General features: G+C 49.2%; 9 protein-coding genes across 9 annotated transcripts; 6 read left to right on the forward strand and 3 right to left on the reverse strand.

Moving 5' to 3' along the window:
• Positions 1 to 716: 716 nt before the first annotated feature.
• On the forward strand, positions 717 to 2,884 carry TrAFT101_002520 (uncharacterized protein). The gene is made up of 3 exons (XM_024903416.2): positions 717 to 1,341; positions 1,398 to 1,495; positions 1,564 to 2,884. The coding sequence occupies exons 1-3, from the start codon at positions 1,108 to 1,110 to the stop codon at positions 2,315 to 2,317; spliced, it is 1,086 nt and encodes a 361-aa protein (XP_024763633.1). The 5' UTR covers positions 717 to 1,107; the 3' UTR covers positions 2,318 to 2,884.
• A 621-nt stretch (positions 2,885 to 3,505) lies between these two features.
• TrAFT101_002521 (uncharacterized protein) lies at positions 3,506 to 4,568 on the forward strand (the record flags this gene model as incomplete). Its single annotated transcript, XM_066126632.1, has 4 exons — positions 3,506 to 3,522; positions 3,660 to 3,742; positions 4,390 to 4,446; positions 4,555 to 4,568. 4 exons carry the CDS (start codon positions 3,506 to 3,508, stop codon positions 4,566 to 4,568), a joined length of 171 nt encoding a protein of 56 aa, XP_065982736.1.
• A 3,552-nt stretch (positions 4,569 to 8,120) lies between these two features.
• TrAFT101_002522 (uncharacterized protein) lies at positions 8,121 to 8,591 on the reverse strand (the record flags this gene model as incomplete). Its single annotated transcript, XM_066126633.1, has 1 exon — positions 8,121 to 8,591. One exon carries the CDS (start codon positions 8,589 to 8,591, stop codon positions 8,121 to 8,123), a length of 471 nt encoding a protein of 156 aa, XP_065982737.1.
• A 3,518-nt stretch (positions 8,592 to 12,109) lies between these two features.
• Positions 12,110 to 13,391, reverse strand: TrAFT101_002523 (uncharacterized protein). The gene has a single exon (XM_024907592.2). The coding sequence runs from the start codon at positions 13,329 to 13,331 to the stop codon at positions 12,366 to 12,368; it is 966 nt and encodes a 321-aa protein (XP_024763635.1). The 5' UTR covers positions 13,332 to 13,391; the 3' UTR covers positions 12,110 to 12,365.
• An 82-nt stretch (positions 13,392 to 13,473) lies between these two features.
• TrAFT101_002524 (uncharacterized protein) lies at positions 13,474 to 15,026 on the forward strand. Its single transcript, XM_024898612.2, has 2 exons — positions 13,474 to 13,654; positions 13,707 to 15,026. Exons 1-2 carry the CDS (start codon positions 13,536 to 13,538, stop codon positions 14,743 to 14,745), a joined length of 1,158 nt encoding a protein of 385 aa, XP_024763636.2. The 5' UTR covers positions 13,474 to 13,535; the 3' UTR covers positions 14,746 to 15,026.
• A 1,500-nt stretch (positions 15,027 to 16,526) lies between these two features.
• Positions 16,527 to 19,864, forward strand: TrAFT101_002525 (uncharacterized protein). The gene is made up of 2 exons (XM_024909476.2): positions 16,527 to 18,942; positions 18,997 to 19,864. Exons 1-2 carry the CDS (start codon positions 16,802 to 16,804, stop codon positions 19,328 to 19,330), a joined length of 2,475 nt encoding a protein of 824 aa, XP_024763637.2. The 5' UTR covers positions 16,527 to 16,801; the 3' UTR covers positions 19,331 to 19,864.
• A 633-nt stretch (positions 19,865 to 20,497) lies between these two features.
• TrAFT101_002526 (uncharacterized protein) lies at positions 20,498 to 22,650 on the forward strand. The gene is made up of 4 exons (XM_024903417.2): positions 20,498 to 20,761; positions 20,853 to 21,107; positions 21,195 to 21,929; positions 22,002 to 22,650. Exons 1-4 carry the CDS (start codon positions 20,731 to 20,733, stop codon positions 22,067 to 22,069), a joined length of 1,089 nt encoding a protein of 362 aa, XP_024763638.1. The 5' UTR covers positions 20,498 to 20,730; the 3' UTR covers positions 22,070 to 22,650.
• On the reverse strand, positions 22,207 to 24,539 carry TrAFT101_002527 (uncharacterized protein). Its single transcript, XM_024899521.2, has 5 exons — positions 23,867 to 24,539; positions 23,687 to 23,786; positions 23,120 to 23,570; positions 22,935 to 22,984; positions 22,207 to 22,876 (listed from the first exon to the last, which is right to left on the reverse strand). The coding sequence occupies exons 1-5, from the start codon at positions 23,978 to 23,980 to the stop codon at positions 22,674 to 22,676; spliced, it is 918 nt and encodes a 305-aa protein (XP_024763639.2). The 5' UTR covers positions 23,981 to 24,539; the 3' UTR covers positions 22,207 to 22,673.
• An 836-nt stretch (positions 24,540 to 25,375) lies between these two features.
• TrAFT101_002528 (uncharacterized protein) lies at positions 25,376 to 26,731 on the forward strand. The gene is made up of 3 exons (XM_024909477.2): positions 25,376 to 25,603; positions 25,676 to 26,335; positions 26,398 to 26,731. The coding sequence occupies exons 1-3, from the start codon at positions 25,540 to 25,542 to the stop codon at positions 26,637 to 26,639; spliced, it is 966 nt and encodes a 321-aa protein (XP_024763641.1). The 5' UTR covers positions 25,376 to 25,539; the 3' UTR covers positions 26,640 to 26,731.
• The last annotated feature ends 671 nt before the right edge of the window (positions 26,732 to 27,402 follow it).

A 27,402-nucleotide genomic window follows, 5' to 3' on the forward strand; every position in this document is an offset into this window, starting at 1 on the left:
CCGTAGGGAATGAAGTCGTGGGCCTTAGCCGCAACTCTGTAATGGACCAAGGGAAAATGGCAAAGGCCGCGGCAAAAGGGCTGATGACAGTGTAGCATGTACCTTGGAACGAGCTTGCTATGCCATCATGCAACCCATTCCACGGCACCGAACTGAGGTAAGTAGGTAACTGGGGCGGTCCCGAATACATGGCTGTGCGCCCGGCCATGCGCGTGCCGGCTTGTATATGCACCAGGGCTCTACATACTCGCTGGGCGCTATCAGCTACCGCTGCCGCTACCGTCCTGCGCTGCGCTGCGCATTACTGGGACACTGGCGCTATTATCCACTCGCTGTAGCGCTCGCAACACTAGCACCCTTAGCGCTCAATCGGTGCCCTGTAAGCCCACGCCTTTTAGCAGCCCAGACGGTCAGCCCAGCGCGCTGGCCCGCTAGAACGAAGCGGGAACCACGATACTGCCCCTGTAGGCCTAGCCCCGGGCCGCTAGCCTCTGTCGCGTCCTCGGACATAATGCCGCTGCCGACCCAGTGCGCTACAGACACCCCCTCCCACCCCTGGACTCCATCTGGTGGCATCTCCCGTAACCGGAAATACATGGTGACTTCACGCCAAATCCCACAAGGAACCCAAAGACCACTGCAGAAGCACAGGCATTATTAAATACCACTGGGCCAGCTCTGTCAGCTCGCCTAGACATCTCTGACTCTACCTCTCTCTGCCTTGCACACAACCAACTATCTCGTCTGCTTGCCATTATTAAGCACGACATTGGGGATCTTGACAGCTTTTATATAGTCTTATCAGTCCCGTGCCTTGGCTTATAGAGATCCCTTGACTTCTTCTCTCTTCCAACCTTTTGCCTCCTACCTACCTATTATATTATATCAACATCTATCTACTTTAACATTGCTCTTGCTTCTTGCCTGTGCTTGTCTCTAAGGACTTTGGTTAAAAGACATTTGCATTGTGGGATATCTCCTTGTATCCTTCCTCTTTCCATCAGCATCGACAACTGCCAAGGAAGCAGTTCCTTGTGTATAATCTATATTGCACACTTGCAACTTCCATTGAAAGAAACAAAACAAAACAAAACAACAACTTCCAAAATGGTAGCCCATAGTCTGCCTTCGCCTCCCGCGGAGGAAAAGCCCACCACATTATCCAGAAAGGGCACCGGTTCAAGTACAAAGTCTGTTAAGCCCGCCCACCGAACGTCAAAGCGTGCCGGCTCTGGCGCCGCTGCTGTGCACCACCACGAACAAGTCACACACTCTGGCATGGACGGAAGACATAAGCGTGTGTGGAAAGCCTGTGAGAGGTGTAGAATGAAGAAGACAAAGGTATGCAGTGTTTCATCTCATCGATGGGGTGGCTTCTCTTTACTGACTAGTTTCAGTGCGATGGTGAATTCCCGTGTAAGAGGTGTAAGGACGATGGCCTCGTTTGCACCGCCGGTGTCCGCAAGAAGATGGAGTACAAGCAGCTACCTCGAGGGTAAGTGGGAACCAGATTTATATATATACTCTTGTTGATCAATTCACTAACATAAAGACGTGAAACAGATACGCTGAAGTTCTCGAAAACACCCAATTCGCCCTCATTGCCACCGTCCACAAGCTGTATTCTATGCTTAGAAATAACCAGACCTGGGACCTTGGCGAGCCCGAGCTCAACGACCGTGGCCAGCCCGTGATCCACAACATTGCACAGAAGCTGGGATGCATCCGACCGAATAGCGACATCGATCTCCCCGTGCACTCAGTCTTCCCCGAAGACGAGGCCGGCATGGCTGAGCTGGCCCGGCAGCTGGAAGAGCAGCAACACCACGACTCCGAAGCCCAGCAGAAGGACACCAAGGAGACGGACTCGCCCATGTACAACCGCACCGACCGAGCCTCATCCTCAGAACTCGACCACTCCGACATCGAGCTCGACTACCGACGAGCAGCCTTTGGCAGCCACAACCCGATGACCATGTCTCCCCAGAGCTACGCCGGCAGCGCCGACTTCGAGTTCAGCCGCTCTGCACCCCCCGATCTCGACACCACTGCCCTGTTCGCCACTCAGTCACCGAGCCTCTCAACGTTCCCCGACTGGACGATCAAAGCCACCGTACCCCCTGAGATGACCATGCAGTACTTCCAGCAGACGGGCATGTTCCAAGGCATGAGCATGATGGGTCCTGGCCTCACTGGAAACGACTTTGGGACTATCAAGCCCCATGTGCTCTCTTCGGTGTCCAACCCCAGTGTCATGATGGGCATGAGCGATCCCATGATCTATAGTGGCTACGACGATGAGTCGATGCGACTATAAATCAAGAAAAAATAAATAAACAAACAAAAGCTACAAAACAAATTTACTAGCGACTTTCATTTTTTCGGTTTGGGAGGCAAAGCATTCATTCAGTTGTACCAATGTGTAATAACATGCATGGGTGTAATTGGGAGGACGGGCCGTTAACGTCTTTATGTTACGACTTATTCATTTCATGGCAAGCCCACACTCATTATATATGCCGAGTGTGGCCTTTGGATATCCGACATCAATTCGATTCTTAACGATCACTTTTACTTTTTTTCTTCATGTGAACATTTCTTCTACTTTCTTCCCCGCATAATCTTATGTGGTTTCATGGAGTTTTGGCCAACACAGGAATTTGGGTTATAGAACATCATTTCTTTATATTTATTTTTTTTTTCTCTTCCACTGTTTTCTGGGGAAGAAAGAGGGGGAGTGTGAATAGGGCGGCAGGCAGGGTCGGATCTATTTGACTATATGGGAGCATTTATGGGATGACCACTTAAGCAAACAGAGCTTGTCACAAACTATAGAACGATGGCACTGCGGTGTCACACTTGAAGTAATTCAAACCAAAAAAAAATATAATGGAAAAAAAAAATATTGATCTACTATGCACCTTAATCTGTCATTCCCTTTCTTTTGTCTTACATTTTGGTCCAAGCTTCTTAAGACGCCTCAAATAGGCATGTTCGATTACAATATCATATCATTTTCCCATTTAGCTTGGGGGCCCGTTGCTATTCTTGACACTTGGTCTACATGCAGCGCGCGCAGGCGTAGGGCTTACATCTTCGATGCAGCAGCCTCGACTAGCCCAGCGTCTCTGGGCGCTGAATATGGGGCCTTTCTTGTTCACGACAGGCCGGCTACATCAAACCGTCGAGACTTGGGGACAAGCTAGACCTGTTGAATGCGAATCCGTCCGCGAATCCTTTGCGAATTCTACCCAATTCGCCCTGGACACGTCATGGGCGGTAGCAGCAGCACCCCTCAGAAAGGGACGCCTCATCAAAGGGGACCTGTCAGCGAGATTTGGGTGAAAAAGCCAAGCCCCCCAGCCACACGTGCGTTCGTCAAGCTTATTTGTCTACTGTATAATAGCCCAGTGATATTTGGTCTTGGGCGATCGTATAGCTGCTAGTCGTGGTAGGGATTGACGGGGGGTTGTTTTGGAAACACGCAACTCTGGCGGGGACCAAAATGGGCATTGGTACCGCGTGCGTGCATTAGGCTGGGGATAATGCCTACTTCAGGTTGCCCTGAATGGATCATTTGTTCAATTTCTTGATTTGATTTGATCTGATTTGATTTTTTGCAAATGACCTTGTGCTTGTTAATACAGATTTCGCTCTAGAATCTCTTCTGCGTCCCAGCGCGCAGCGTATCAACATCCACTTCCGGGCAATGGTATCGGAGTTTGCCAACAAACGCAGCATGGTTTGTCATCCACTATTCACGGATTGCCGAGATGCCAAAAGAGAGAGACACACACACACAAAAAGGGCAGGGAATTTGATTTACACATTCCCTCTATGGTAATATCCCACACCCCTCTCCTCTTTCCTCCTCGCTCATCTCATCTGGCGCCCTGTTTCCCCGCTACTGCTATGTATATACTTAGGTGTACATTTTCTTCGTTTGTCGCTTGTATCGACATCGGCACACGCCCTGGGAGCCCGGCACATGGGAAGATGAGGCACACTTTTTTGGTAAAATTACGTGTAAGAGAGAAACAGCAGACGATGGAGCCTGTGTAAGGTAGTGAGTAGTAGTGCTATGGAGTTTGTCCTCTTTTTTTTTTCTTCTATGCCCTTCGGTTTGACATGCCTAACACCTATTATCCCCGTTCATTATACCCAGACTAGAGTCCGGAGGTATCCACGGAGCCACGATGTGACCCATCGGAGATAAAAAAGAAAATTACCAGAAAAAAAATATATATATTCAAGAAAAACACTAGCTAGACGACAAGGAAAAGAACCAATGGAAGACGAGATGGAAATAAGGGCACAGACAAGAGATCAGAAAAACTGGCCCCCGGTTTGTCAAAAGTTTCCGCCGCTGACAAAACATCGCGGAGTAAGGTAATAATATTGCAAGTTCCAAGGTCGGAAATATTTATCAGCAACAAGTAACAGTAGGTAGTACTAATAGATCCATCACTAGCAGCAGTAGCAACAGCTTTTTTTTTTTTTTTTTTTTTTTTTTTTCCAGCGGGGTCTGTGATTTTCAGCAGTTAACAGTACAAGGCATCGGCGACTAAATGGCCGCTTGAGCTGGTACCTTTTACTTCGGCAGTTCTTGCGAGCCTTTCATCGAAACAGGCAATTGCTAGATGCAGGATGATGAGAGATGCCCCCAGGCAAAATCTTGCCTGGCTCGGCACTTCTACATACTTCCACTGAGTCACCGGGCGACGGCGATTTTGCGGCGACTACTATTGCTAAGGAACTGGATGCTAGTTTGTACCTATGGACATTCTTTGAGCAGTACAGGTCAAAGAGGAATCACCATGTCAAACGCAAGAAATTAGCTTAAAAATCAAGCATGGTGATCCGCGTGGATACGTGTATGACCAATTGGCCGGGTTACTCATGTAAAATGCACGCCAGCATGCAAGTTCAGGTGCAAATATCCGACCTGTCGTTCTGCAGTCTCAAGACCCCCGCAAGCCCGCAATATTAAATCTAGCTGCGGTCTTTTGCGCACGAAACAGGCCATATGTACAAGTCCACGGACTTGACGATTTGTTAGAGACAAAATAATTATCGGGACAGAAAAAAAAACATGCAACGGAGTCAAGAGATCCCCGGCGATCATATGTCCGCAACTAATGGGCTTAGAAGCGGGAAGTTTTCCGTGGACTTTTCTCTACTCCCCCCACCCCTTTCCCCTGCGTTTATGATTATTGCTGCAGCTGCTACTATTAATCTCCAATATAGTAGTGTCTATTGTGCGTATATAGCATGATATTTGCATGCACAAGACCAAGAGAATTGTATACAAAGCGGCAACGTATCATATCGGGCCCCCCTTTATAATCCGGCACGTCCTCAACTCCGACCGAGGTCCAATCACCAAATCGAGACAAGAAGCGACCACACACGTGCACTGCGACTTTTTGACAGCAAGCATCCGTCATGTATACATGTCTCTACCACTTGGATTGCATGTATATCGCTGTAGATTTGTTCTGTTCTGCAGCCAGTCGGGGTTGGGCTTTCTTGAGCTACTGCCCAAAGCGGCAACAGGCAGTCCGGCCGTCAGGTTTCCGGGCCCGGACCTTCGCAAGACTCCGAACGCCGCCGGGTCAGGCAAGAAACGGGGCCTGGACCTCACTCTTTTTTTTTTCGAATGGCTTTCTAAAAAGGGGTGTGTGCGAAGTGATCTTGTACCAGTAGTGGGCTTGCTTTTGCGAGGGGGCTGTATATACTTTCTGGGGTGTGCACGTTTTTGAAAGGTAAGTTTCTGTACATGTAAGTACTGAGCTGAAATATGTTAAATGCGTATTACAAGAACTGCTGTGCTAGTATGTAGTAATGGATATTAGAGCAGCTTTTTACAAAAGAATTAAAAATCTCATTCCTTCGCTTGCCTGGTGGGTAGAAGATGTAGCGATTATACTCGATACAGAAAGCTTGTGAAAAAGACGGCAACCCATAAAGGCACACACCCATAGCAACTACGGGCAGACCAGTAAAATACAAAATTCGATAAAATAAGTTTGCGATTTAACCCACTTTAGGCCCCGCGAGTGGGTAGCCGGGCTTGCTCTAACTAATAAAGCCCGCTGGTACCTCCGTTCCTCGCGGCCGAATAAGACAGCGCTGCCCACTCTTTGTGGCTTGCGCAAGATACGATTCCTTGGGAATGGAGGGGTCCAGTTCAGGGCTGTAGTGCACGATAGCCTATTCCTCCTCAGCGTGTAATACACGTAAAGGGCTTGTTCTGTCTTGTCTCTTCTAATCATGGCCATGTATACGGAGTACACACAGACCCAGCTCCATGGATCAGGATCGTGATTGGGATCAGGGAGCCACGAAAGCCCGCGCGGAGGACGGCGTGCTCCCGCCGACGCCTTGCGTTTCCCCTCCACCATCGGCCAGCTATTCGTTCCCGATTCCATGCCTATCAGGGTGTTTGTTCAGCTGCCTCCCATGATTCGTTTTGTCATCTTTTTAAATCAAACAAGAGTGCGTCTGTGCGTGTCTCCGTCTTGGCCATGGATCCCTCCTTGCAAATAGGAGTATAAAATAGAATAAAAAAAAAAGAAAATATTTGGTAGCTTAATACTTTGTGTTTATTCAGCGGACTTTGCCCGCTAGCTCGGCGTGTTGCAACATACCGTCTCTTTGTATGTAGTAGGCATCCTTGATTCTATGCGGAGTATGGACGGAGTACAGCACAGCATCCCTTTCGCTGCACATCTAAGCCAGACAGAAACACAGGCATTGCATGGAGTCATATGCATGTGCCCAGCTCACACCATCATGATACAGCGACATATACCTAGCATCCCAAAAGCCTGCTACATGCTCTCCCACTCAATCGCCGTACATTGGCCATTGGCGCGCGCTGGCTTAATACGCTCTCAGCCCATGAGCCACTGTTTTGTCAGCCCTGCCCGCGGCTTAACAAATCAAATATCCAAATATGCACTTAGTTAAAAAGCCTTGACAGTGCCTGTTCGGATAGATCCCTTTCTCATTGGTTAGGGAGGTGCCAGCTACCTAGTTACTATGGGTATGGTGAGTACGTGTGTTAGTCGAGCAAACGAGAACGAGCTAACAATACTCCGAGAACCCTGAAAAATTCAACGCTGCTGCTGACTAGAAACAGCCCAGCATTGGCGACTTGGCATGTCGCTCTCGTACTTTGTCATGGGTTGCAAATCAAACTGCAAATAAACGGCGGCTCGTGTGTCACCCAGTGCGCGTCCCTTCATCGCCGTTTCAAGTAAACTCATTCAATGTGGCGTCTCCAGTCGGCGTCCTCTTCCACTCGTCGCGATTGAATGACAAGCTTCAAAGCTTACCGGACGGGACCCCTGCTTTTCAGCCATGGTTGGCACGTGGATACGCCCTTTGACTCAGCGGAGTTTAGAGAAGCTTGGGAACGCAGTGCTAACTCCGACAACACCACGAAGCCATGTGCTCTGTCCGGCTTTGGGCATTTGGCAGCGAAGGATTAGGTAGGTTGTGTTAAATGACTGTTTAGACCCCAGAATGGCACGAAATGCCCAGAGACAGAGGCCTGACTTGCGCAGTAGCTGCCTGATTAAAGCGCTTTCTGCTGGCATCACGATCCCTATCAGCACAGCACCCTGCTCGCAGTAAGACACCATACATGGCATGTACTTGCAGCAGCATGTGGATACGCGTATCACCAAGCGGAATTGATGTCGTGAGCGCCCGTGACAGATACCAATCAAAACGTGGGGAGCGGGTCAATGGCCGATGATGCATGTCCAGTAATCTGCTCTCATATACGGCATATACGACGAGCAGCTCGCATCTACCTAGCAGAAACTCTCTTTGCTTTTTGTGCAAATGCCGCCTTCGCTTATTTTGCAAATTGCAATCAAAACAACACAAATTTGATAACAGGAGCAACAATAACAAATCCAAAAGTCAAAATGACTAACCACCAGGGGCTGTACAAGAGTCTCTCCGCGCTGACATAGAAGAGGCTTGAGCTTTAGCTCTTACACGCCCCCTCCTTCGCATCGTCTAGCTCGCCAGCAAAATGTTTTTTAACATTTATAATTTATAATTTAGCATTTTCCACGGCAGCAACCAGCCGGCCGGGCACAAATCTAAAACATCGGTGGCGTCTTACCAAAGAGCAAGAGGCGACAGCAAAAAAAAACACAATATTGAAATAAAAAAACCGGCCTTTGCCAGGTGCGGCAGTTGTGAAAAAAAGTTTCCCTTCCTAGCTTCATCTTGGCAATGAAATCTGCTTGGCTGCTTCGTTTTCTACTGTGCATATTTCTTCTCAAGAGCTCCAAGGAAGCTCTAAACCTTAGAGCACTTTCTTTATCTGGATCAGGATTCAAGATTGGCGGAATGGCGCGCGATGCCTGCCGTGATAGGTTGACATCGGAATCCTTTTGCCGAGTTCTGCAGCTCTTCTGAACAGCTGTGCTGCGCAAGAGCGTGGCTTTCCGACGGACGAAACAATCCTTCGCTTGAATCCGTCGGAGCTCAATGTTTCTTCCTTCGATGCAGTGAACTTCCTTCTGCCTCATCCTTACTGGCCTGTTCGCATAGATGCCCTTCCTCATTTTCTTTTGTACGTGCTACGGGCCATCTTACCCCTCTTACAAGCCCTCCCTCCTGCATTGATTTGCTAGCACTGAATCTTCATGACTACAGTAAACTGAGGCTGTTGTGACAACTTACTGATCTGGCGGTGTCGAGAGCTGTTTCCTTGTTCAGCCTTGCCAGCGATTGTTTAGATGAAGTATTTCGGCTAACGATGGTAGGTGCATAGAGTTAAGAGTTTATTCCGAATGGCTTGAGGGTGTGGGGGGAGAAAATGCCGATGCCGAGAGCTCCTTACTAGGCTTAAAACGTGATCAAAGAACCAAGTGCCGTGTGAATGGTCTTTGTTTCGTTATAAATGGTTAGATCTGTGTAGCTACAGACTTAGGTCGTGCTTTGGGCCCTTGGTGACTGTGTGAACTTGCTGCATATGGCGAGGTCATGTTTTGACTGATGTTTACCTAGCACAGATGCATTGGTTATTTATCATCATCCTTGATGACTGATGAACTAACTATTTAAACGTACATAGTCTCAGAGCGTATTTGAGCTGACATTTTCCGTCAAACGGGTTCTAAAAACATGATGATGTCGTCTAGTTATACTAATATGTGAGATCGCCGAGGAGCGTGATCATCCTCCATAACCATCTTGCTGCAAACAGCCATGATTGCCACAAGATCTTCACCTGTCAAAGAAAAAAAATAGTCCAGAAGGGTCCAAAGTACTAAACTACTAAACAAGCTCTCACACGATCTTGACCTTTTGACATGCAGACCTGCTCCTCCAACCTACACATGAGTCAGGAAGAGCGGGCTGAAGATCATCCAGAGGATGTGCTCGTCCAGCACTAACCAAACCTTGATAAAAATCCCAGATTAAATACATCTCCTCTTGTTGCTTTTCGCCCAATCACCGCAAAGTCTTTCGGGGAAAATCTCCATTCCACCCACCTCCAATCAGCTGGCGGTGGCTTAAGCCTCACACAGCTTTACTCAGCGCCAACAAGTTGAAAAGAGCAATGACGAGCATTCGAGCTTGCAAGATAGCTCTAAAACAAGTTGAAAGCTCCTCCCCACCCTCGCTCAGCCCTATTATGCCCCATCCTTACACCCTTTTCTTTTCCGAATCCTTCACTCGGGTAGTTTGAAGTTTGTGCCCGGTAACTTGGGTCTACGATACCGCTAGATAGAAACTCGTTTGCCATTGCCATTTGCTTGTTTAAATCACTGCTAGATTCAAGTTTATTTTAATTCAATTTTTATTTTATTCATTTTAACTAGTAGTTTGATCTTTTTTTTTTTTCTTCTTTTATCTCCGTTAGACTCACACCCCTTCCTTCGAATCGATTTACCCCCCCCCTCTCCTCTTTCTCAAACACCCAAGCACCTTCTCGAACTTCACTATTGGCTCTCTCACAACAAAGGCGTCTTATCGACTTTAGTCGGGGCGTCAAAGAACCTTTCGGGGGGCTTTCTTTCTTTTAATGAAGAACTTGTTCGCCCTGACATCACAATTTCTTGGGTCAGGGGCTAACACCATTCCTCTGGGATATTGATGTTTGCTGGTCGGCGATCTCCGATGACGAGCTTAAACGAGGTACAACGCCAAATACCGGTATTAGAGTTATGCTGACAGGAAAATACTTTCATATTCATGTAATCCGTCCCGTCTACAAAGTAAGCATATAACCAAGAGTCCATATTTCGTGCCGCATAACCGGTCGATCTCGGACGACAGCCATGACACGCAAATCGAGGGGTCCTCCTCCCCCTCTCCCAAGCAATTTCCATCTAAAGGCCGATTGGTTCCCATCTTAAAAAAAAAAAAAAAAAAAAAAGCCCGGTCCTTTTCGTACGAGTGCAAAACGTGCTTCTCGAGAGGCACGTGTGCCAAACTCGACGCCAGCTCGCTCTGATTGCTGGAGGCGACCCAAAGGCGGCTTCGTCTAACGGCCCAGCCGCACCACCAAAGGGGGCGATTTCGATCCTCGATTGGCCTCTCGTTGGCGAGGCTGGGCGCTATTAGGAATCTGACTTTGCGGGGTAGGCCGATAACCAAAAGGTCGGGACAAGCCTCCTTTTCAGCTGGGCTGGCTTTCCCCTCCTCTCCTTTTTTTTTTTTTGCGGCTTTCTATAGCGTTTGCTTAGGCAGCTTCCTTTGCCAAGTATGGGCTGAGAAGAACGTTTGCCTAGGGGGGGAGAATGACGGCATGTTGTTACTGCGTTTAGGTTTGCTAAGCGTGTATAGCATGTGTGTGAATAGTTTCGCAGGATGAAGCTGAAATTGGGCAAAAGGGGGCTATGCCAATCGTTGCTAGGACACGAGTCAGTTCATAGTGCAGTGTAAAAGAACATAATTTATGCATAGAATGATGGAATGGCTATCAGTTCGTTTTAGAAAGAGTCAACTGTACGTAAAGGGTTCAGAGAAGGTCAAAAACGAGAGAGAAAGGGGGAACTATGCAGTGTGACTATGAGGGCTTGTGATGTTGGACAATTAGCCGTAGTGAAGTATTATTTGGTTATGAAGGCCATTAAAATAATAAACTACAGTCATTGTATCCATTCGATATAACTATGCATTAGATTTCTCTTCAGCCAGCATCATCAATGCTAGACTGATGGCATCTTTTTGACCTTCTGGACAAAGTTACGAGTACTTCAAGGGAATTCTCTTGGCGAAATAGTCCTACAAGGTACATTCTTCTAAGGATATACCGAACAATATCTAATTTTTTTTTTCTGCTCGACTTTCTAGTTTAGTAGATTATGCAGAATCGTGTGCATATCTATTATAACATTGTAAAATTTCTCAATAAATGTACCCATTTATCGAATATGAAATCAGAGTGCGAACCATTTGCAGGATATTTTGATCAAAATAGCTGAATAGGATAACCATTACTCGCAAAACACATAAAGAGAATGATCACTTGTTCCTAGTTCATTTGAAACTATACCGCTGCTTTCCACGCAGCATCAAAAGCAAAGCACTAACTCGCTTCAATAGTTCATCACTGCCGTCCGTATCGGTTTCTGTAAGATTACCAATTATTTTCATACTGACATCCAAAGGTACCAACAGATGCCATTTGGGAAGCTTCAACCATGATAAAAATAGTTCATGGTCTACTTTCACGCTATAAATAGGATATCCCCTGAAACCCTTTGTCACAAGGTCTTGGTAAGTTTTGCTGACTGTGGTTTGACGACATGTGTTTTCAGAGACTTTTAGCGTTCTTCATTCATTCACACAATTGTCTTTATCTGAATGCCTGTTTCAATACATCATGGACTCATATTTCAGCTTTGGCGCGTTGAATGTGGAGGATATACCCGCAACACTCGGTCTCAACGGATGCTATCTCGCTGCTTGGTTAGATATTTATTGCTCATATAGATGATTGAAGATGTTAGTCGCTGGGTTCTTAGCTTATGATGATTGAAGAGTGAAATCGGAAAACCAAGAATACATCTCTGGTTCCAAAAGTCGACAATGACTCTGGAACAAAGGCACAGACTAGCTGAAACTAAAGCGGAAATCAATGCTTCATTAACCTGACCTGGCTAATGTAATGTATTAGAGTCTTGTTTCTAAATTCAAGCTCTTCTTGTGGTATATACAGAAAATGTTTCTCAAATCACATTCCATTCAAGGTCCTCAAAAAGCCCATCCAACGCCTCCTTAACCCAAGCATTGCAGTGTCTGAGCATCCCCGTAAACGCCAAATAAACCCGTTTAACCTCTATAAATCATACTCGTATAATTCCATTAACCCATGCCCCTTTGTATCATGGCTTAATGTCAAGGACTTGCTTCAACATGCTCTCGCTCGCTCGCCACCACCGAGCCCTCTGCTCAAGATCATCCGCAACTCCACCAAGAGCGGCCTCTTTTCTTCTCTGAGCCTCACGCGCAGCCGTAGTGCTATTCTGCCGCTTTACCTCCAACGGCTGTAACTCAGTCTGCAGTCTCTCTACTTCTTTTCTCTTCCTGGGGACCTTGGATTGCAGCGCCTCAAGCTCGCGCGCAAGCTCCTGCTGCTCTGCTTTCCGCTTCGAAACAAAGCTCAGTGTCTTTGCAAGAGGCAGCTGGAGTTTCGGGTCCGCATCCGACGCCTCATTCTGATCCTTGAGCTCTCTGATGCGATTCTCCAGCTCGACGGTCTTGGCAGGCAGCTCTTCCAACCGCACAGTCTCCAGCTGAATCTTTTCGTATCTCTTGCTTAGGTCTCGCCCTCTGGCTTCCAAATCGGAAACCATGTCTGCCACTTCCAGCTTGAGATTCTTGAGCTGCGCCTTAGCCTCTGCATTTTCTCGCTCAAGATCCAGGTTCTCCTGAAGCGTTACGATGAGTGGCGGGTCGCCTACGATTGCGCGGATAAACTTCTCCTTGGTCACTTGCTCGACATAGGAAAATCGTAGTTTAGAAAAGAGCTCTTTGTAATGAATGAGATCTGCATCCAGGCTGGTTGGAGAAGGGCCGTCAATGGACGTGTTGGACGCGTCGGAGATGCGCTGGCGGGCATCGTTTGGCGTAGAATTTGAGATTGGCTCGCTCAGTTTGATGATGGAAAGCTCATTTTTCTCCTGAAGACGGCGCAAGGTCTCGAGCACCTTTTCTGGTGTTTTCGCGCTCATCTTGTGGTAATCGGAAACGATGTCACAGCGCAATTTGATACAACGAGCGTCTTTCTCTCTCTTCTGAGGACCAGTATCGCCAACCTGTGAAGGAGAGTCGATGCAGCGTGTTGACATGGAACCCGATGCAGTTTAGCGTGGCACTGCATGAGGTTTGCATGCATCACTTATCTTATCAGCAGGGATCTCATGCGCTGAGTCATCTTGGCGAACTCGACTGCTAGACCCTGTTTCTTCAACACCCCGGATTTGCTTGCTACGTAATTGACATAAACTACAACCAGTCTTGTGCTTTATTATCCGCACTATTCTGCTCTTCCCATGCCCAACGACGAGCTTCTCACCGACGAATATGTCGCCGACCTTTTGGCCAAAGAGGCCAGCGATTGCTCGCTAAAATACTCAGCAATGGGTATGGAAGCTTTCAACACGAAAAATAAGTAATGGAGTCCGCTGCTCTGCGTATGGAGGATTGTTCTGACGGAGTTGAAGGCCGTCCAACGCGCTGAAGCCGAATACGAGATTTTTGAGAAACATCATCAATGAAACGGATTCACACAACAAAGCGCTGCTGGCTAAGGAAGCGGCCGAATCAAGAGCGAGGCTTAAGGATCTGGAGCACGCCGAAGAAGTCAAACGACTAAAGACAGATCCAACACCCAGGGATATACGAAAACGGCAGCTTGGAAACATTCAATCCATCCTAGGCGGATCAAGGCACAAACGCGGCGACGATACGAAGTCAGCTGCTAGCGAAGAAAGATCTAAAAATAGGAGTGATGGCAATCGCCATTCGCATCGGTCGTCGCGTCGAGAAAGAGATGCAAGCCCTGATCGTCGTAAATCGAAGAAGGACTATGGCCGACTATCAAGAAGCCCCCAGGACGACGAGCGAAGGACGCACCACGAAGATAAGCCACGGAGCTCCCGAAGAAGGCACCGTGATCACTCTCCAGAGCACAAACGTCGACATTCTCGCGATCGCGGAAGAGATCGATCCAAGTCGCCTCGCCGCCGGCGTCATTCTCGATCACCTCGAACGAAGAGAAGTAAACATCGGAGCCGTTCTCCTTTAGCTGCTGAAAAGCAGTCTTTGAGAGATGCCCGTAACAGACATGATGATGACGAGTCAGATCCCTTGGAAGAATTTATCGGACCTGCTCCGCCTCCCAGATACCGTGGACGGGGAACCGTTGGAGGAGCTTCTGGCCTGGATCGGCGGTTCTCTGATTCATACGATCCGAGTACAGACATATTGCCAGATGATGAGGAGGCCAACCTTGATGATGCCGTGGAAGCGTTTAGGGATCGCCAGAAACTGCGACTGATCCAAGCAGAGCGGGCGAGAGCAGCCGGGATCGCGGAGCACCAGATTCAGAAGATGAACAATAGCCAGCGAGAAAAAACGGAGGAAGACGTGGTATGGTCCAAGGCCGGCGAAAAGAGGGAATGGGATCGCGGGAAAGGGGAGAAGGGCGTAGATGACGAGGACGATATTACCATGCGCGGCATCCTATCAGAGGAGTTTTAAGATATTTAAGGAGGCGTATCAAGATTAGTATTAAGATGGGCACATTAGCATATAGGCCTAATAGCTGGCTGGTTTGAGCTGATGATGTTTAGAGGCGCTGGATTGGGATTTCTCTTAGCCTATTGCTTGGAGAACTTTTGAGCCCATCGATGAGTTATGAGTTATGAAGCAGTAAAAGATGCTATTTTTAAATTTCTTCTTTACGAGCAATTAAACATGTACGTGGAGATAATATCATCACTCGCGTAAACACATACTGTAGATGTGCAAAAGCATAGACCACGAAAAGTGGGAAGCACATGCAAATCATGTGCATCCTATGCAAAAGGCTGCCCCTGGCTACACGATGCGACATGAAGATGCGCTGGGATTGGCGGCGCAGCATCGAGCCCCTTCGTATTCGTTTGTGATCCAGGAGAGCACGTGCGCACTCCAAGAACTAATTGCTCCCGTTATCATCCTTATCACAAAATATACAAGGAAATGCACCAAAGACGCATTTGCTCATCTCCCGTCTCACTCGCGAAATCTGGATTTCAAATGCCCTCCGGACGATGCACTCACAAGTGCCGGGAATGGAAATGCTGCACTGCACGCAAGTCATGCCATCTCCACCTGATGTCGTCACGCGCAGTTGCGTCATGCAGCTTCTCAGTGCCCAAAGGCCAGTGGGTTTCCGAGTGGGTTAGTGGATACAGTGGCCCCCAGCTCTGGCGGCCATCAGAACCTAATTCTGGCTTTCAATGGCTCCCCTTGTGCTAGACGCCGAGCTACGTTTGGATAGTTTGAGCGGGATGCAGGAGATCCATGGCATGTTGATGTGACGCTGCGAACGCGGCAGATGCGATGACGAAGAGAGACAGAGATCATGAACTACTAAGGCATGAATGATGCTACGGATAAGGTACCTAGCCTAGGTATTCATGCCTTCTCCAGACACATGCAGCAGTCCCGCTTATCTTGTTGTCCACCCAAGCATGTATGTAGCTCTGACAGGTATTCTGCTGCTGTCGGCTGATTCAGGGAGGCAGGTATTAAGGCAGTGTGCACTTCAGGCTCTATGCATAGGTAGTTACTTTGCAGCAGACACGGCAAACACGGTGGCGCCGCCTCATGTCGAAAAATCTCCTGCTTCTGGCCAATGCAGCAGAACTACATGTATATACGGAGTACTGTAGAATGGAAATAATACTAACTTGTAATACTGCCGGGAGCTGAGCTTGTCCAGCTTGTGAGGCAGCCCAGCCCAGCGCATCGGTCCAGGGCTCCACCAGCTAGCAGCTCTCAGCCCATCGTCCCACAGCCAGGGCCGCACTAAACGCGTGCCTCGATCATAGAACCCGCGATGCCCCGTCTGTCAGATCAGGGAAATGCCGGGAGATGGCAGCAAAGGCGTCGTGCGATGGCGCATATCGCCCAAGCCCGCGGCCTTCCGCGTGCTGTGAGACAGACAGCAGCAATCAGCTGGGCTGCGGCAAACGTCACATTGCCGCGACAAATGCGTGATGTCTTTCTGGGCGTCGGAAACGGATGTTTCAAGGCTCTTATAGCGCCGCCGTCGAACTTACAGGCGACTGCCCTTGGCACAATTAGCGGCCTGGGCCCCCTCCGCCACTGCCGCCCGCTCGCTATAAGCTTCGTATTGGTTTAAGTACAGCATGCACAGAGGGCCATGGTCGCGCATTTTGTGCCCGCCCCGCCCTGTTTACTCCTCATACCTGCCTCTACTTTTATCCTTTAGACGTCGAACTCTTTTTCCTATTTTCCTTATTCACACCGTTCCTCCTGTGCACGTTGTCCTACGTCGTTTCTACCGTCTCCTTAGAAAGTGATTCTTGTGTTTGTTCTCGTTCTTGTTGTTTCCCGCGGATCCGATACCGTTTCTTCTTTTCGCATCCTGCCGCCCGGCATTGAGCCCATGCGGTTGTCTCAGCCGGACGACGTCAGCCTCTCCCTGAGCTGAGGCATAACAACCTCATCTTCGGCGAAACAGAATCTAACAACAAAGCAAACAAGCCCATACATCTGCAGCTGGCCCACAGCTGCGCACCTCACGATGCGCACTCCTCGGATCGTGATCCTTGTGTTCTGCATCTCCTCGTCTCTCTTCCTCCTCTTCCGCTCGGCGACAGCGTCCAGACACGCCGCATCGTCTCGGTACCCCACTGAGAGCCGACCTAACAGATCGATATGGGGACTCATCTTCTACAACACGCCGTTCTCCCTGTTCCCGCCCAACGCGGCCATCAGCTTGACCGACGACAACAGCACATCTTTTGCAGCTCGGCCTGCAGCGTTCGGGCCTAGTCTATCGCCGAGTGGGCTGAGCGGGCAGCTGTGGGTTGGGAGCGGCTTCACTGAAGACAGCTTCGATGTCAACGGGGAGCTCGGTTGCAGCGATCTTCCTGGCTGGGACGGTGCAGATGCGAAACATGCACTGAAGCAGAGCGTTCACGGAGCTGCATTACGCGCTGATGCCTTCAAATCTACACGCCATTCGCGGGCAAACGACGACCTTGTTACTCGAGACAAGTCAGAAGCAGATGCTGAAGCGGGCCTTCATCCGAACGTTCCTGCTGATGATGGCACCGACAACCACCTTCACGTCAGATTTAGCAGCGCCCTCCCTCGGCAAGACGCCTCTGCGTCCTCTCACGCCGATATCCAATCGATCCAGGAAGGAGCTGAGATCAAGGGAAAGATTGTTCTGCTGATGCGTGGAGGATGTGGATTCTTAGAAAAAGTCATGTGGGCACAGCGCAGAGGCGCCATTGGCGTTATCGTGGGCGACAACGTCAAGGGAGGACCGCTAATTCAAATGTTTGCCCATGGCGACGATGTCGACAACGTGACGATTCCGTCAGTCTTCACAGCTCGGACGACCGCACAACTGCTATCGTCGTTGACACAGCCTGGTAGTTTTATCGAAGACACTCTCGATGACAACGGTAACCCTGTCCTGAAAGTCCAACAGGGATCCAGGGCAAGAAAGAGCAAGGGCTCGGGTTCTAAGACAACTCAGTCGAAGAAGTCAAAGAGATCGACCAAGGAAAAGCGGCTTACAAAGAGAAAAGAAGCTGAAGATAAGCCGGGTTGGTTTTCGCGCTTTTTCAAATGGGGCACATCTTCTCGCAGCGTGCACAGCGAGAGCCGGCCACCAAGCAGCGGCCAGATAGACTGGGTTGTGGTTGAGGATTGGGTTGACGAGAAAGACAGCATTACAAGACCCAGCATAACCAAACAAAAGAAGCAACCGAAGCAACAACTAAAAGCAGGAGGCGACGACTTCATCATTGGAGTTCAGGACTGGCGGGACCCAGATGTTCTAAGCAATACCAAGGCACCGGCCTCTTCTCCTACTAGCTTGAAGGGTGAGGTCTCTGACAAGGCGGCGAGCCCCGACGAGCCCAAGGGTGGAAGCATTACCCCAAGCAGTGGCGAGTATAAGCTCCATAAGGGGTCTGAAGATGAAAACGAATCTACCTCTACCTTCGAGCTCAGAGGAGTCGCGCCATCCGGCAAGGGCAAGAGCCTCATCTCCAGAATCTTTGGCGATGATGATGACGAAATAGACGAGGTCCTCGAGCTTGATAATGGTGATTATGATGACGACATTCCAGAAGAAGACGAGGATCCTGTGCGTCACGAGGGTCTCTGGGTTACCATCACGCCGACCAGTAGCGCCAGCCCGTTCTTCGATACCCTCCTTGTTCTTGTAATCAGCCCCTTGGTGACACTTTCTATTGTATATGCTCTCCTAGTCTTGCGTGCGAGAATCCGAAGGAGAAGGTGGCGGGCGCCCAAGTCTGTGGTGGAGCGACTGCCCGTCAGAACCTATCACAGTGTTGCACGCTCTCCCAGCCTGTCACCTAGGGTTTCTTCTCCCTCAGGCGCAACAGCAACCACACCACTGTTGCAGTCTAATCCTAGGCCCAGCAGACCACGACCTCGTTCCAGGACCGCCAGTGGAGCCTTGGAAAGCGCTAATTTCCACGCCCCAGCTTCCAGCAGCTTGCCGGTGCTACAGACAAATGCTCGTGCTGGTCGTTCCGGCCACGAAAGGGGAGCCATCTCGGGCGAGTGGAGAAAGTACATGGGAAGACAGGTAGAGTGTGTCGTCTGCCTGGAGGAATATATCGATGGCGTGAGTAGAGTAATGAGGCTTCCTTGTGGCCATGAATTCCACGCCGACTGCATGTGAGTTTTCTTCTCTCTTCCTCTAGAGAATATCAGACTAACTAAGATAAAAAGCACTCCGTGGTTGACTACTCGTCGACGAACATGTCCAATCTGCAAGGGAGACGTAGTCCGTTCTATGGGTCGCAGCTCGTGGACTAACCCTAGATATGAACCGTACCACGATGACGGTGACGACGATGACGACGAGCAGGCGGCCGAAGGTTCAGCATCATCCAGCGGCGATGAGGATGTTGAGCAAGGCGTAGCGGAAGTGGAACCCTCTGAGGCACGCCGATCGAATTGGCAACACAATTTCTTTGGCATCATACCTGGTGTTTCTGGGTACAATCGCAGACAACGATCCCAATCTCCGTCTCCAGAAGATCGCCAGGCGAGATCTCATTAATAATAGAATATTCTCTCTGGATGCCGAGCGTACTTGAGTCAGCCTCTGGTCAATAATATTGTGCCAAGAGCTGGCACATAGGATCGAAGTTCTACGGGGGCATATCTCGGCTTCAAATTATCTCAATGGTATAGTTTTGGCATTAGGAGCAAGGACAACTATTTGTTTTGGCGTAGTGGGTAATAGGAGGAACAGGAGTTTCTTTTACTTTTCGGGAATAAGCAGGCATTGTGGGAATTATAGCCTTGAAAGGATCTTTTTATACAACAGTGCTTTTTCGGGGAAATTTTTTTTTTTTTTTTTTTCATTGGCCCATCTGCCTTTATGGCAAAGTGATGGTCATATGCTGCTCGAGGGGAAGAGAGAGAATATAGGAGTGGAGAGGCTTATTCGATGGATGGAATGCCTGCTGGGGTGCTCGAATGGGAGATTACTATGTTATATACCCTTGTGTTGGTGGTGGCTCGTATGAATATTTGGTATTTTATGTACGACAGCGCGATAATGGATGCTTGTCATTGATGATGACAGGCCGATGACAGGCCTGGATCTCCTTTCACTTGATACTGGAACTAGCAGTACTCATAAAATATATGGAATATACAAAATTGATAAAAAAAATTTAACCTCTGAACATTTAAAAAATAATTTGTAAAATATTTATACCACTCAAATATTCAATACCAATGTGTAAAAAAACGGAGCTTTGTATGGATTATATTTGATACCTTCATTTTTACTATCTTGCCTAACTGGGTTAGATGCCGCGCAGCTTGCAAAAATATACCGCCCGAATGCCAAAATATATTGCCCGAATGTCAAAAATATACCGTCCGAAATGCAAAAAATATACCGCCCGAATAGCAATGGTCTTTCTTATTCCATGTACTGCATCAACAACATTGGAGACATTACTTAACAAACGAAGCGGTCTCGGCGTGCAATTTCATTATTTGAGGCTATAGATAAGGCAGCTATATACACACAACACACTGTTAGAATAACAGAGAGTGAAAAAGTATTAAGTGATGCAATTACCTACTAGTAAAAAAAGGCGAGCCCACTCTGACTTGCAACGACGCTCCGATGGCGGGGGAACCAGCAATTGATAAAAAAGTCATGGTGGGGTCACATCCCAGCTTTAGCTTCCGAGTCAACGCCAACAAGCTGTAAAAGTTCAAATCAGACATTTTCTGACCTTTTTCAATATTTGTTTACTTGGTCTGGACGATCTGTTTGCTGCCAAAATCTGAATCGTTAATTAGTATTCAGTCATATTTCAGCCACATCCAGTCCTTCCATCATCACCTTCATCCCGCCCTTGAACTGCGGCGTGTCATTGCATCAGGCTCCGAACCGGCCTTGTCTAATACCTACACACATACAAATCATCCATCACCATGTCAGCGCAATCTCCTCGCAAGAAGTGCGGTACGTCAGACAAAATCCTCCAATTCAATCCATCTCTCTCTCTCTCTCTCTCACTCAAGCAACCAACCAACCAACTAAAACTTCTCTCCAGGCGTCCTCGGCTGCACTGGCTCCGTCGGCCAGCGCTTCATCCTCCTCCTCCAGGGCCACCCGACGCTCACCCTCCACGCCATCGGCGCCTCGTCTCGCTCCGCCGGCAAGAAGTACAAGGACGCCGTGCGATGGAAGCAGGCCTCGCCCATTGGCGACGTCGCCGACATGGTCGTGAGGGAGTGCCGCCCGGAGGAGTTCCAGGACTGCGACGTGGTCTTCAGCGGGCTCGATTCCGATGTCGCGGGCGATGTGGGTGAGTTAAATTCTGCAGTGGTCGTATTAGGTCATTGAAGGAAAGAAGGGGATCAAAAAACTAATCAATCGTGAAAAACAAACACAGAGATGGCCTTCCTCAAGGCTGAAATCCCCGTCTTCTCCAACGCCAAAAACTACCGCCGCGATCCCCTCGTCCCGCTCGTCGTGCCCACCGTCAACCTGCCTCACCTCGACCTCATCCCCCACCAGCGATCCGTCCACAAGCTGTCCAAGGGCTTCCTCGTCTGCAACTCCAACTGCGCCGTCATCGGGCTCGTCATCCCCTTCGCCGCCCTCCAGGCCGCCTTTGGCCCCATCTCCACCGTCAGCATCGTCACCATGCAGGCCGTCTCGGGCGCAGGATACCCGGGCGTGTCCAGCATGGACATCATCGACAACGTGGTGCCCTTCATCCAGGGCGAGGAGGACAAGCTCGAGACCGAGGCCAGGAAGATTCTCGGCTCCATTGACGATGGGCGCACTGCCTTTGTCGAGCAGACCGGCCTTCGTGTCTCGGCATCGTGCAACCGCGTCCCCGTCATGGATGGCCACACTGCTTGCGTGAGCCTCAAATTCGAGCGCCAGCCTCCTCCTTCACCGGAAGAGTGCAAGGCTGCTCTGCGGGCATACGTCTCCGAGGCCCAGAAGCTGGGATGCCCCTCCGCGCCTAACCCACCCATCAAGGTCTTTGAGGAGGACGACCGGCCGCAGCCGAGACTGGATCGTGATCTGGGCAGAGGATACACTGTCAGCGTGGGCAGAGTGCGTGCTGACGAGAGTGGCATCTTTGATTTGAAATTTGTTGCCTTGAGCCACAACAGTAAGTTCTTTTTCTCTCAATATGACTTGCATTTTGTTATAGGGTAGATGGAGCTGACTTTTATTCTTGCAGCGGTTATTGGAGCGGCTGGCTCATCGATCCTCAATGCTGAGGCTGCCATCCTCAAGGGCTACATCTAATCATACTTGTGGTTCCAATTTTTCTTTTCTGTTTTGGATGTGTACATATATCAAAAAGGTTATCGTGTTTGAATAGATATAAAAATTCCCAAGTAAACAGATGCTAGCTTGCGCAGGCAGAACCTCACAAGATGATGCGCCAATTTCTATTAAACCATGATATTTTGCGGTACAAACTAATGTATTAGTTAATAGATATAAGGTTCTCGTGGATATCATTAGGCCTGGATACTGTACATGTGGGGATTGGCCTGGTTCACGAGTAGTATGTAAAATAACTGTATTTCCAAGCTGGTATAGAGAGTAAAAGAAACCGATACAATTGTTCTCTGAAGAATATTCTATCCATTGGAGACTGCCTCGTGGTAAGGAGGCTTCTCTTCACACCTGATGCGAATGCTCCCTAGATCCAAACAAACACTGACAAATCCACGTAAAATATGTCCATTCAACGTGCCAAAACGCCCAAGTGAATACACCATGACGCCTCACCCCGTACAACCCAAACAAGCAGATGCCAAATAATCAATGCCAAAAATCGAGCGATCCATCTCCATGTTCGCTCAAGTCCATGTTTCAACCCCTATTATCCGGGCTCCTGAGTTTATGCGTGTGTGCTTCGCCTGTTGTTGGCGTATAGCCTGAATTGCACGAAAATAGTGCCATCTTCGACAACAGTACCAAGGGACCCAATGAGCCAAGGGATCGTGTTGATGATGTATTTCCTCTCTTGGGAGTAAGCCACGATGCTGACTGCGTATGTCAGGTTTCCAGTAAGGGAGAGCATGAAAAACAGGATGGAAAGGCCTGGAATGCTCAATTAGTATGATAACATTGAGGTCAATCTGGGACGGGGTCTCTTTACCTTCGCAGGACTTTTCGCGGTAGTTTTTGATGATTTGGGGAACTCGAGCACTAAATGAGAGAGTTAGCCTGATGCGCATCGCGACTGAATGTTCGAGTGTGCAAAAAAAAAAAAAAAAAAAAAAAAAAAAAAAAAAAAAAAGAAAAAGAAAAAAGAAGAAGAAGAAGAAGAAGAAGAAAACATACCAGAGGTAGCAGACTGCGCTGAAATATCCCAGGACAATGCCAACCTTCTCCAGCAGGTCTGGCGATGCTTGTATCGCGGCGTTGAAAACAACAGGATCCGTCTCCTTGTATGCTCCAGCCTTGTAAGAGAGATACCACCCAATGAAGCCAGCAACGTACACGCCAACCAGGCTGGCCGTGTTAGACATCCACGAAGAGCGCTCCAGCAGCTCATCGCCAGCGGGTCCGATTTTGCCGCCGTCCTCGCTCGATACCGAGTGACGATGACGATGCGCCGTCGTGTGTCGGTCGCCAAGAAGGGGTGCTTCTTCATTCTCCTCCGCCGCCAGAGCAGCTCGGCGAGCATTGACCGTGTTGTAGTAGATGCATTGCGAGATGAGGAGCAAGTCGGCGACGCAAAAGTACATGGCCAATGCCACTGCTGTTGGCGCCAGGTGTGTCAAGAGTCCGCCTAAATGTCGCGAGTTAGCTCAGCTCCGCACAGCGGCTTTCTCCGCGGGGGTAGCAGCAAAGGAAATTTTCTTGCTCCTCACGAAAATTGGGAATTCGCAAGTATTCTGCACGAACCTATCAAGTTTGTAACATCGCCAATCATCCACACGGCTAGAAACGTTATGCTTAGCCCGTCGGCGCTCTTCGCTCGGTAATTGACAATCATCTGAGGGAGCTACAAGGATGACTATTAGAAGAGTGTTTCTTTGAGCTGCAAAAAAATAGAAAGAAAAAAAAAGTGAATGCGCTACGTACAATGACGCATATCCATGCTGCCATGCTGATGCTGCCAAAGATGCCCGATATAGCTTGGTGGAGAGGCAGCTGCTTCGCTGCCTCGTCCACGACGCTCATCGCGAGAGACGCCATGGTAGCAAAGTGACTGGAACGGTCTCGGCACCTCGGCGCGCAGGCACAAAAGACAGAAAAATGGACTTTTGCTTTCGTTTTCTCCGCAGAATCGAGCGATGGAGAGGCAGTCGAGTGAAGAGGAGGTATGTCGAGGAGGAGCAGAGGGCGAGATTATGTGGAAATCTAAGGCATCGGCCGGTCGGGGTGTCTCACGAGATCATCGGTCCTAGTCATAAGTAGCTGAGAAGGTCGGAAGGGACCCATCGAGGCCGTCGTCCTTATCGCGGGCTGCTTATCGCAGAGGTCAGCGATAGAACCGCGGGCCCCCATTGGCTGGCTGTGGCTGCGGCTGGACGGGGCCAAGGGACACCAAATCTTGCACACGACACGGCTGGGACGCACGTCGCAGAGATCAGGGTCTCCATTTGCAGGCGTTAGCGGCGGGGAGCGTGCGCGCGCTATCTCTGGATGCGTCATCCTGCAACCACGGGCTGGGTGAAGGGATTCGCAGTGTGTGCTTGAGTGGCACGAGATAAGAGCAGTGGTGGCATTTATATGTGCGCCTTGGGGAGAGTCAGTCGGCGAGCCTCGTGTTACCGTTTCACTGCATGGAAGAGAACAAAAAGATGTCTTATCTAGAGAGCGCACAATACTGCACAAACCTACGTATTTCGATGAGAAGCAGTACGGCTCCAGCTGAGTACATGGAATTGCAAACTCAATTGCGGCGGTGCCGAGCAAGCAAGGGATGGACAAAATAAGCGGAACGGTGTCAGACAGAAAGCAAGCACATAACATAGTATAATGCACGCTGGTAATATCTAAGACAGGATCCCTAGGTGGATATCAGATGTCATCATAGGTAGGTATATACACAAGCATGTAGACGCACAAGTATGCATCTCCTTTATCTCCACGTATACACCTCTATTTCTGCTACTGTTAATCTCACTATCCTGCCTAAATCTATGTTTACCATCGCTCTCTTTGTTAGTAGTTGACTTAGAGTAAGTATACGGAATACCCCAATCTTTTTCTACGGTCCCGCCTATTTTGTCACCGCTTGCCGAGGCCGGAGTGCAGTGACAACACTGGCCCGCAGCGGTGCGCCCCAGCAGCCCCAGCCTTCTACGCAGCTCCCACTTCCCTTTTGGGCCGGCACATGGCTGCTGAGCGAGCCCAGCTGATGCGCAACCAAAGCGCGTGTGATCCCCCCAGGTGCGCATGTGCTAAGCAGGCAAAAATGCATGTACATAGTACATACTGTATGCACTCGGGCCGGCAGCGTCGCTCGCACGCAGTGGCTGAGCTGCCTCTGATTGGTAGCCGGCGGGGGGGGCTCGGGCGTCTCCTGGAAGTGCCGTGTGTAGCTGCGGAGCGCTAAAGCGTTGTATCTTCCGGGGTAGCTTCAGCCGTCACTCCCTTCCGAACCCTCCCCATACCAACCTTTGTCCTGCAACAGTCATCCTTTATCCTTTGCTTTTTTATCATTTCGCTGCATCTAGAGAGATCGAATAGAACTTGGATTCGTCGCGAGAATTGTCTCATCAGCACCCGCTCTGTTTTTTTGCCGCACCATGAAGCTCTCAAATGCGGTGGCCTTCAGTCTCGTCTCCTTGCCAGGGGCCATGGCTTGGGGAGGTGTGTATCGACTCCCCCGTGATGCACCACCATTATCACTAGCCGTCTAACATCAACCCTCTTCGCATCCAGGTCTGGGCCACGTAACGACAGCCTATATTGCAAGCAACTTCGTCGCCAACACGACCGAAGCCTACCTAAAGCAGCTCCTTGGCAGCCAAGATGCCGATTACATGGCCAAGGTGGCCTCCTGGGCCGACTCGATCAGATACACAAAATGGGGCAGATTCACAAGCACGTTCCATTTCATCGATGCGCACGACAGCCCTCCCGAGGACTGCAATGTCGACTTTGAGCGCGACTGCAAAGAGACCGGCTGCGTCATCACCGCTCTGGCCAACTACACCAAACAGTCCGTCGACCCGTCACTACCCGCGTGGCGCCGAGCGCAGGCAGCCAAGTTTGTCATTCACTTCGTCGGCGATCTGCACCAGCCGCTACACAACGAGGACGTCGCAAGAGGTGGAAACGGGATCCACGTGTTGTGGAATGGACGTGAATTCAATCTGCATCACGTTTGGGACAGCTCCATTACGGAGAAGTGGCTTGGCATGCGTGGGAGAAAGCCATATCGTTGGGCGGAGAAGTGGTCTAAAGATCTCACAGAGAAGATCAATAGCGGCATATACGCAGACGAAAAGGGCGATTGGCTAGCAGACTTGGACTTTAGCAACCCGGAGGAGACGGCATTGGCTTGGTCACGAGAATGTAACAAACTTGTGTGCCAGTATGGTAAGTCAAGCCCCAAGTTCAGCACCCAAGTATGGCTCGTCGCTAATCTCATCGATTTATAGTCTTCCCCGAGGGTCCCAAGGCCATTGCTGGCCAAGAGCTGAGCGGCGAGTACTACGAAAAGGCAGCCCCAGTGCTTGAAAAGCAAGTCGCCCGTGCCGGATACCGAATGGCAGCTTGGTTGGACAAGATTGTCGACCAATATCTAAAGTTGGAGGCAAGCTACACAGGAGAGCTACCCACCGAAGACTACATTGAAGAGCCTTTGGATGAATTTATGGAGGAGCCTATTGGAGAGCTATAATAGAATACACAGATAGAAAGATGGGATCTTGACTTTTTACTTACAGTTCATTTCATGTAGGGTGGCAGGCGAGTATTGTGCCTTTGGATACAGTCATCATTTTGGGTTAGCAATCCTTGGTTAATAGAGAATTATCGAATGTTTGTCTCGGTATGGTTCATGTAGTAGCTACGCCAAAATTCTCATGGAATGTGTGAGCTTCCTCGCGCTTCAGCTCCTCTGCTTCTGTGCTAGCGACAGTAAGATAGTAGGCTGCTCAACCATGTGTCTCAGCCAAGACCAGATATTAAGGATTTCGCAATTTTGTGATACTTGTTGTATCACAAATTTGAAATATTCTTATTTTAAGTCAATTTCAAAAGTTTACTTTCGTGTGCAGCTGTTTAGTAAACGAAATTTGAACTGGTGGGCATGGTAAGTTTTCTTTGGTCTTGCATGGCTGTGTTTGCTCAAGTCTATATTATTCGAATACACTCTACTCAAGACGGTATTATTCAAATGTCTTCCAAATCATTGGATTCCAAATCTCAAGCCCAAAACAGCAATTTAATCCAATCTAGTGCCTAGATTCGGAATTGCCAAGACAAAATGTTTCTCTGATTAATTGCCTCTGCTTCGTGCGCTTCCCTTTCCCACCTCCTGTTTCGTTCCAGGGTACGCGAGGCGGCCACCACCAAAGCCTCGACTCCCGCGCACGGAAGACGGCAACGTTTAGGCCCAAAAAGCGCCAATTCGACCACGCTTCTTGTGCCCTATGACGTCC

This window comes from Trichoderma asperellum, chromosome 2 (assembly GCF_020647865.1).
Source record: "Trichoderma asperellum chromosome 2, complete sequence".
Classification (NCBI taxonomy): Eukaryota; Fungi; Ascomycota; class Sordariomycetes; order Hypocreales; family Hypocreaceae; genus Trichoderma; species Trichoderma asperellum.

Bases quoted from the DNA above. Each gene is read 5' to 3' on its own strand.
- TrAFT101_002520 (XM_024903416.2), top strand. From the start codon at position 1,108: ATGGTAGCCCATAGTCTGCCTTCGCCTCCCGCGGAGGAAAAGCCCACC. The intron at 1,342-1,397 runs GTATGCAGTGTT...GACTAGTTTCAG, and splicing joins GTAGAATGAAGAAGACAAAG to TGCGATGGTGAATTCCCGTG. The intron at 1,496-1,563 runs GTAAGTGGGAAC...GACGTGAAACAG, and splicing joins TACAAGCAGCTACCTCGAGG to ATACGCTGAAGTTCTCGAAA.
- TrAFT101_002523 (XM_024907592.2), bottom strand. From the start codon at position 13,331: ATGTCAACACGCTGCATCGACTCTCCTTCACAGGTTGGCGATACTGGT.
- TrAFT101_002524 (XM_024898612.2), top strand. From the start codon at position 13,536: ATGCCCAACGACGAGCTTCTCACCGACGAATATGTCGCCGACCTTTTG. The intron at 13,655-13,706 runs GTAATGGAGTCC...ACGGAGTTGAAG, and splicing joins GCTTTCAACACGAAAAATAA to GCCGTCCAACGCGCTGAAGC.
- TrAFT101_002525 (XM_024909476.2), top strand. From the start codon at position 16,802: ATGCGCACTCCTCGGATCGTGATCCTTGTGTTCTGCATCTCCTCGTCT. The intron at 18,943-18,996 runs GTGAGTTTTCTT...TAAGATAAAAAG, and splicing joins GAATTCCACGCCGACTGCAT to CACTCCGTGGTTGACTACTC.
- TrAFT101_002526 (XM_024903417.2), top strand. From the start codon at position 20,731: ATGTCAGCGCAATCTCCTCGCAAGAAGTGCG. The intron at 20,762-20,852 runs GTACGTCAGACA...ACTTCTCTCCAG, and splicing joins ATCTCCTCGCAAGAAGTGCG to GCGTCCTCGGCTGCACTGGC. The intron at 21,108-21,194 runs GTGAGTTAAATT...AAACAAACACAG, and splicing joins CGATGTCGCGGGCGATGTGG to AGATGGCCTTCCTCAAGGCT.
- TrAFT101_002527 (XM_024899521.2), bottom strand. From the start codon at position 23,980: ATGGCGTCTCTCGCGATGAGCGTCGTGGACGAGGCAGCGAAGCAGCTG. The intron at 22,985-23,119 runs GTATGTTTTCTT...TCTCTCATTTAG, and splicing joins AGCGCAGTCTGCTACCTCTG to TGCTCGAGTTCCCCAAATCA. The intron at 22,877-22,934 runs GTAAAGAGACCC...TGAGCATTCCAG, and splicing joins CCGCGAAAAGTCCTGCGAAG to GCCTTTCCATCCTGTTTTTC.
- TrAFT101_002528 (XM_024909477.2), top strand. From the start codon at position 25,540: ATGAAGCTCTCAAATGCGGTGGCCTTCAGTCTCGTCTCCTTGCCAGGG. The intron at 25,604-25,675 runs GTGTGTATCGAC...CTTCGCATCCAG, and splicing joins AGGGGCCATGGCTTGGGGAG to GTCTGGGCCACGTAACGACA. The intron at 26,336-26,397 runs GTAAGTCAAGCC...ATCGATTTATAG, and splicing joins CAAACTTGTGTGCCAGTATG to TCTTCCCCGAGGGTCCCAAG.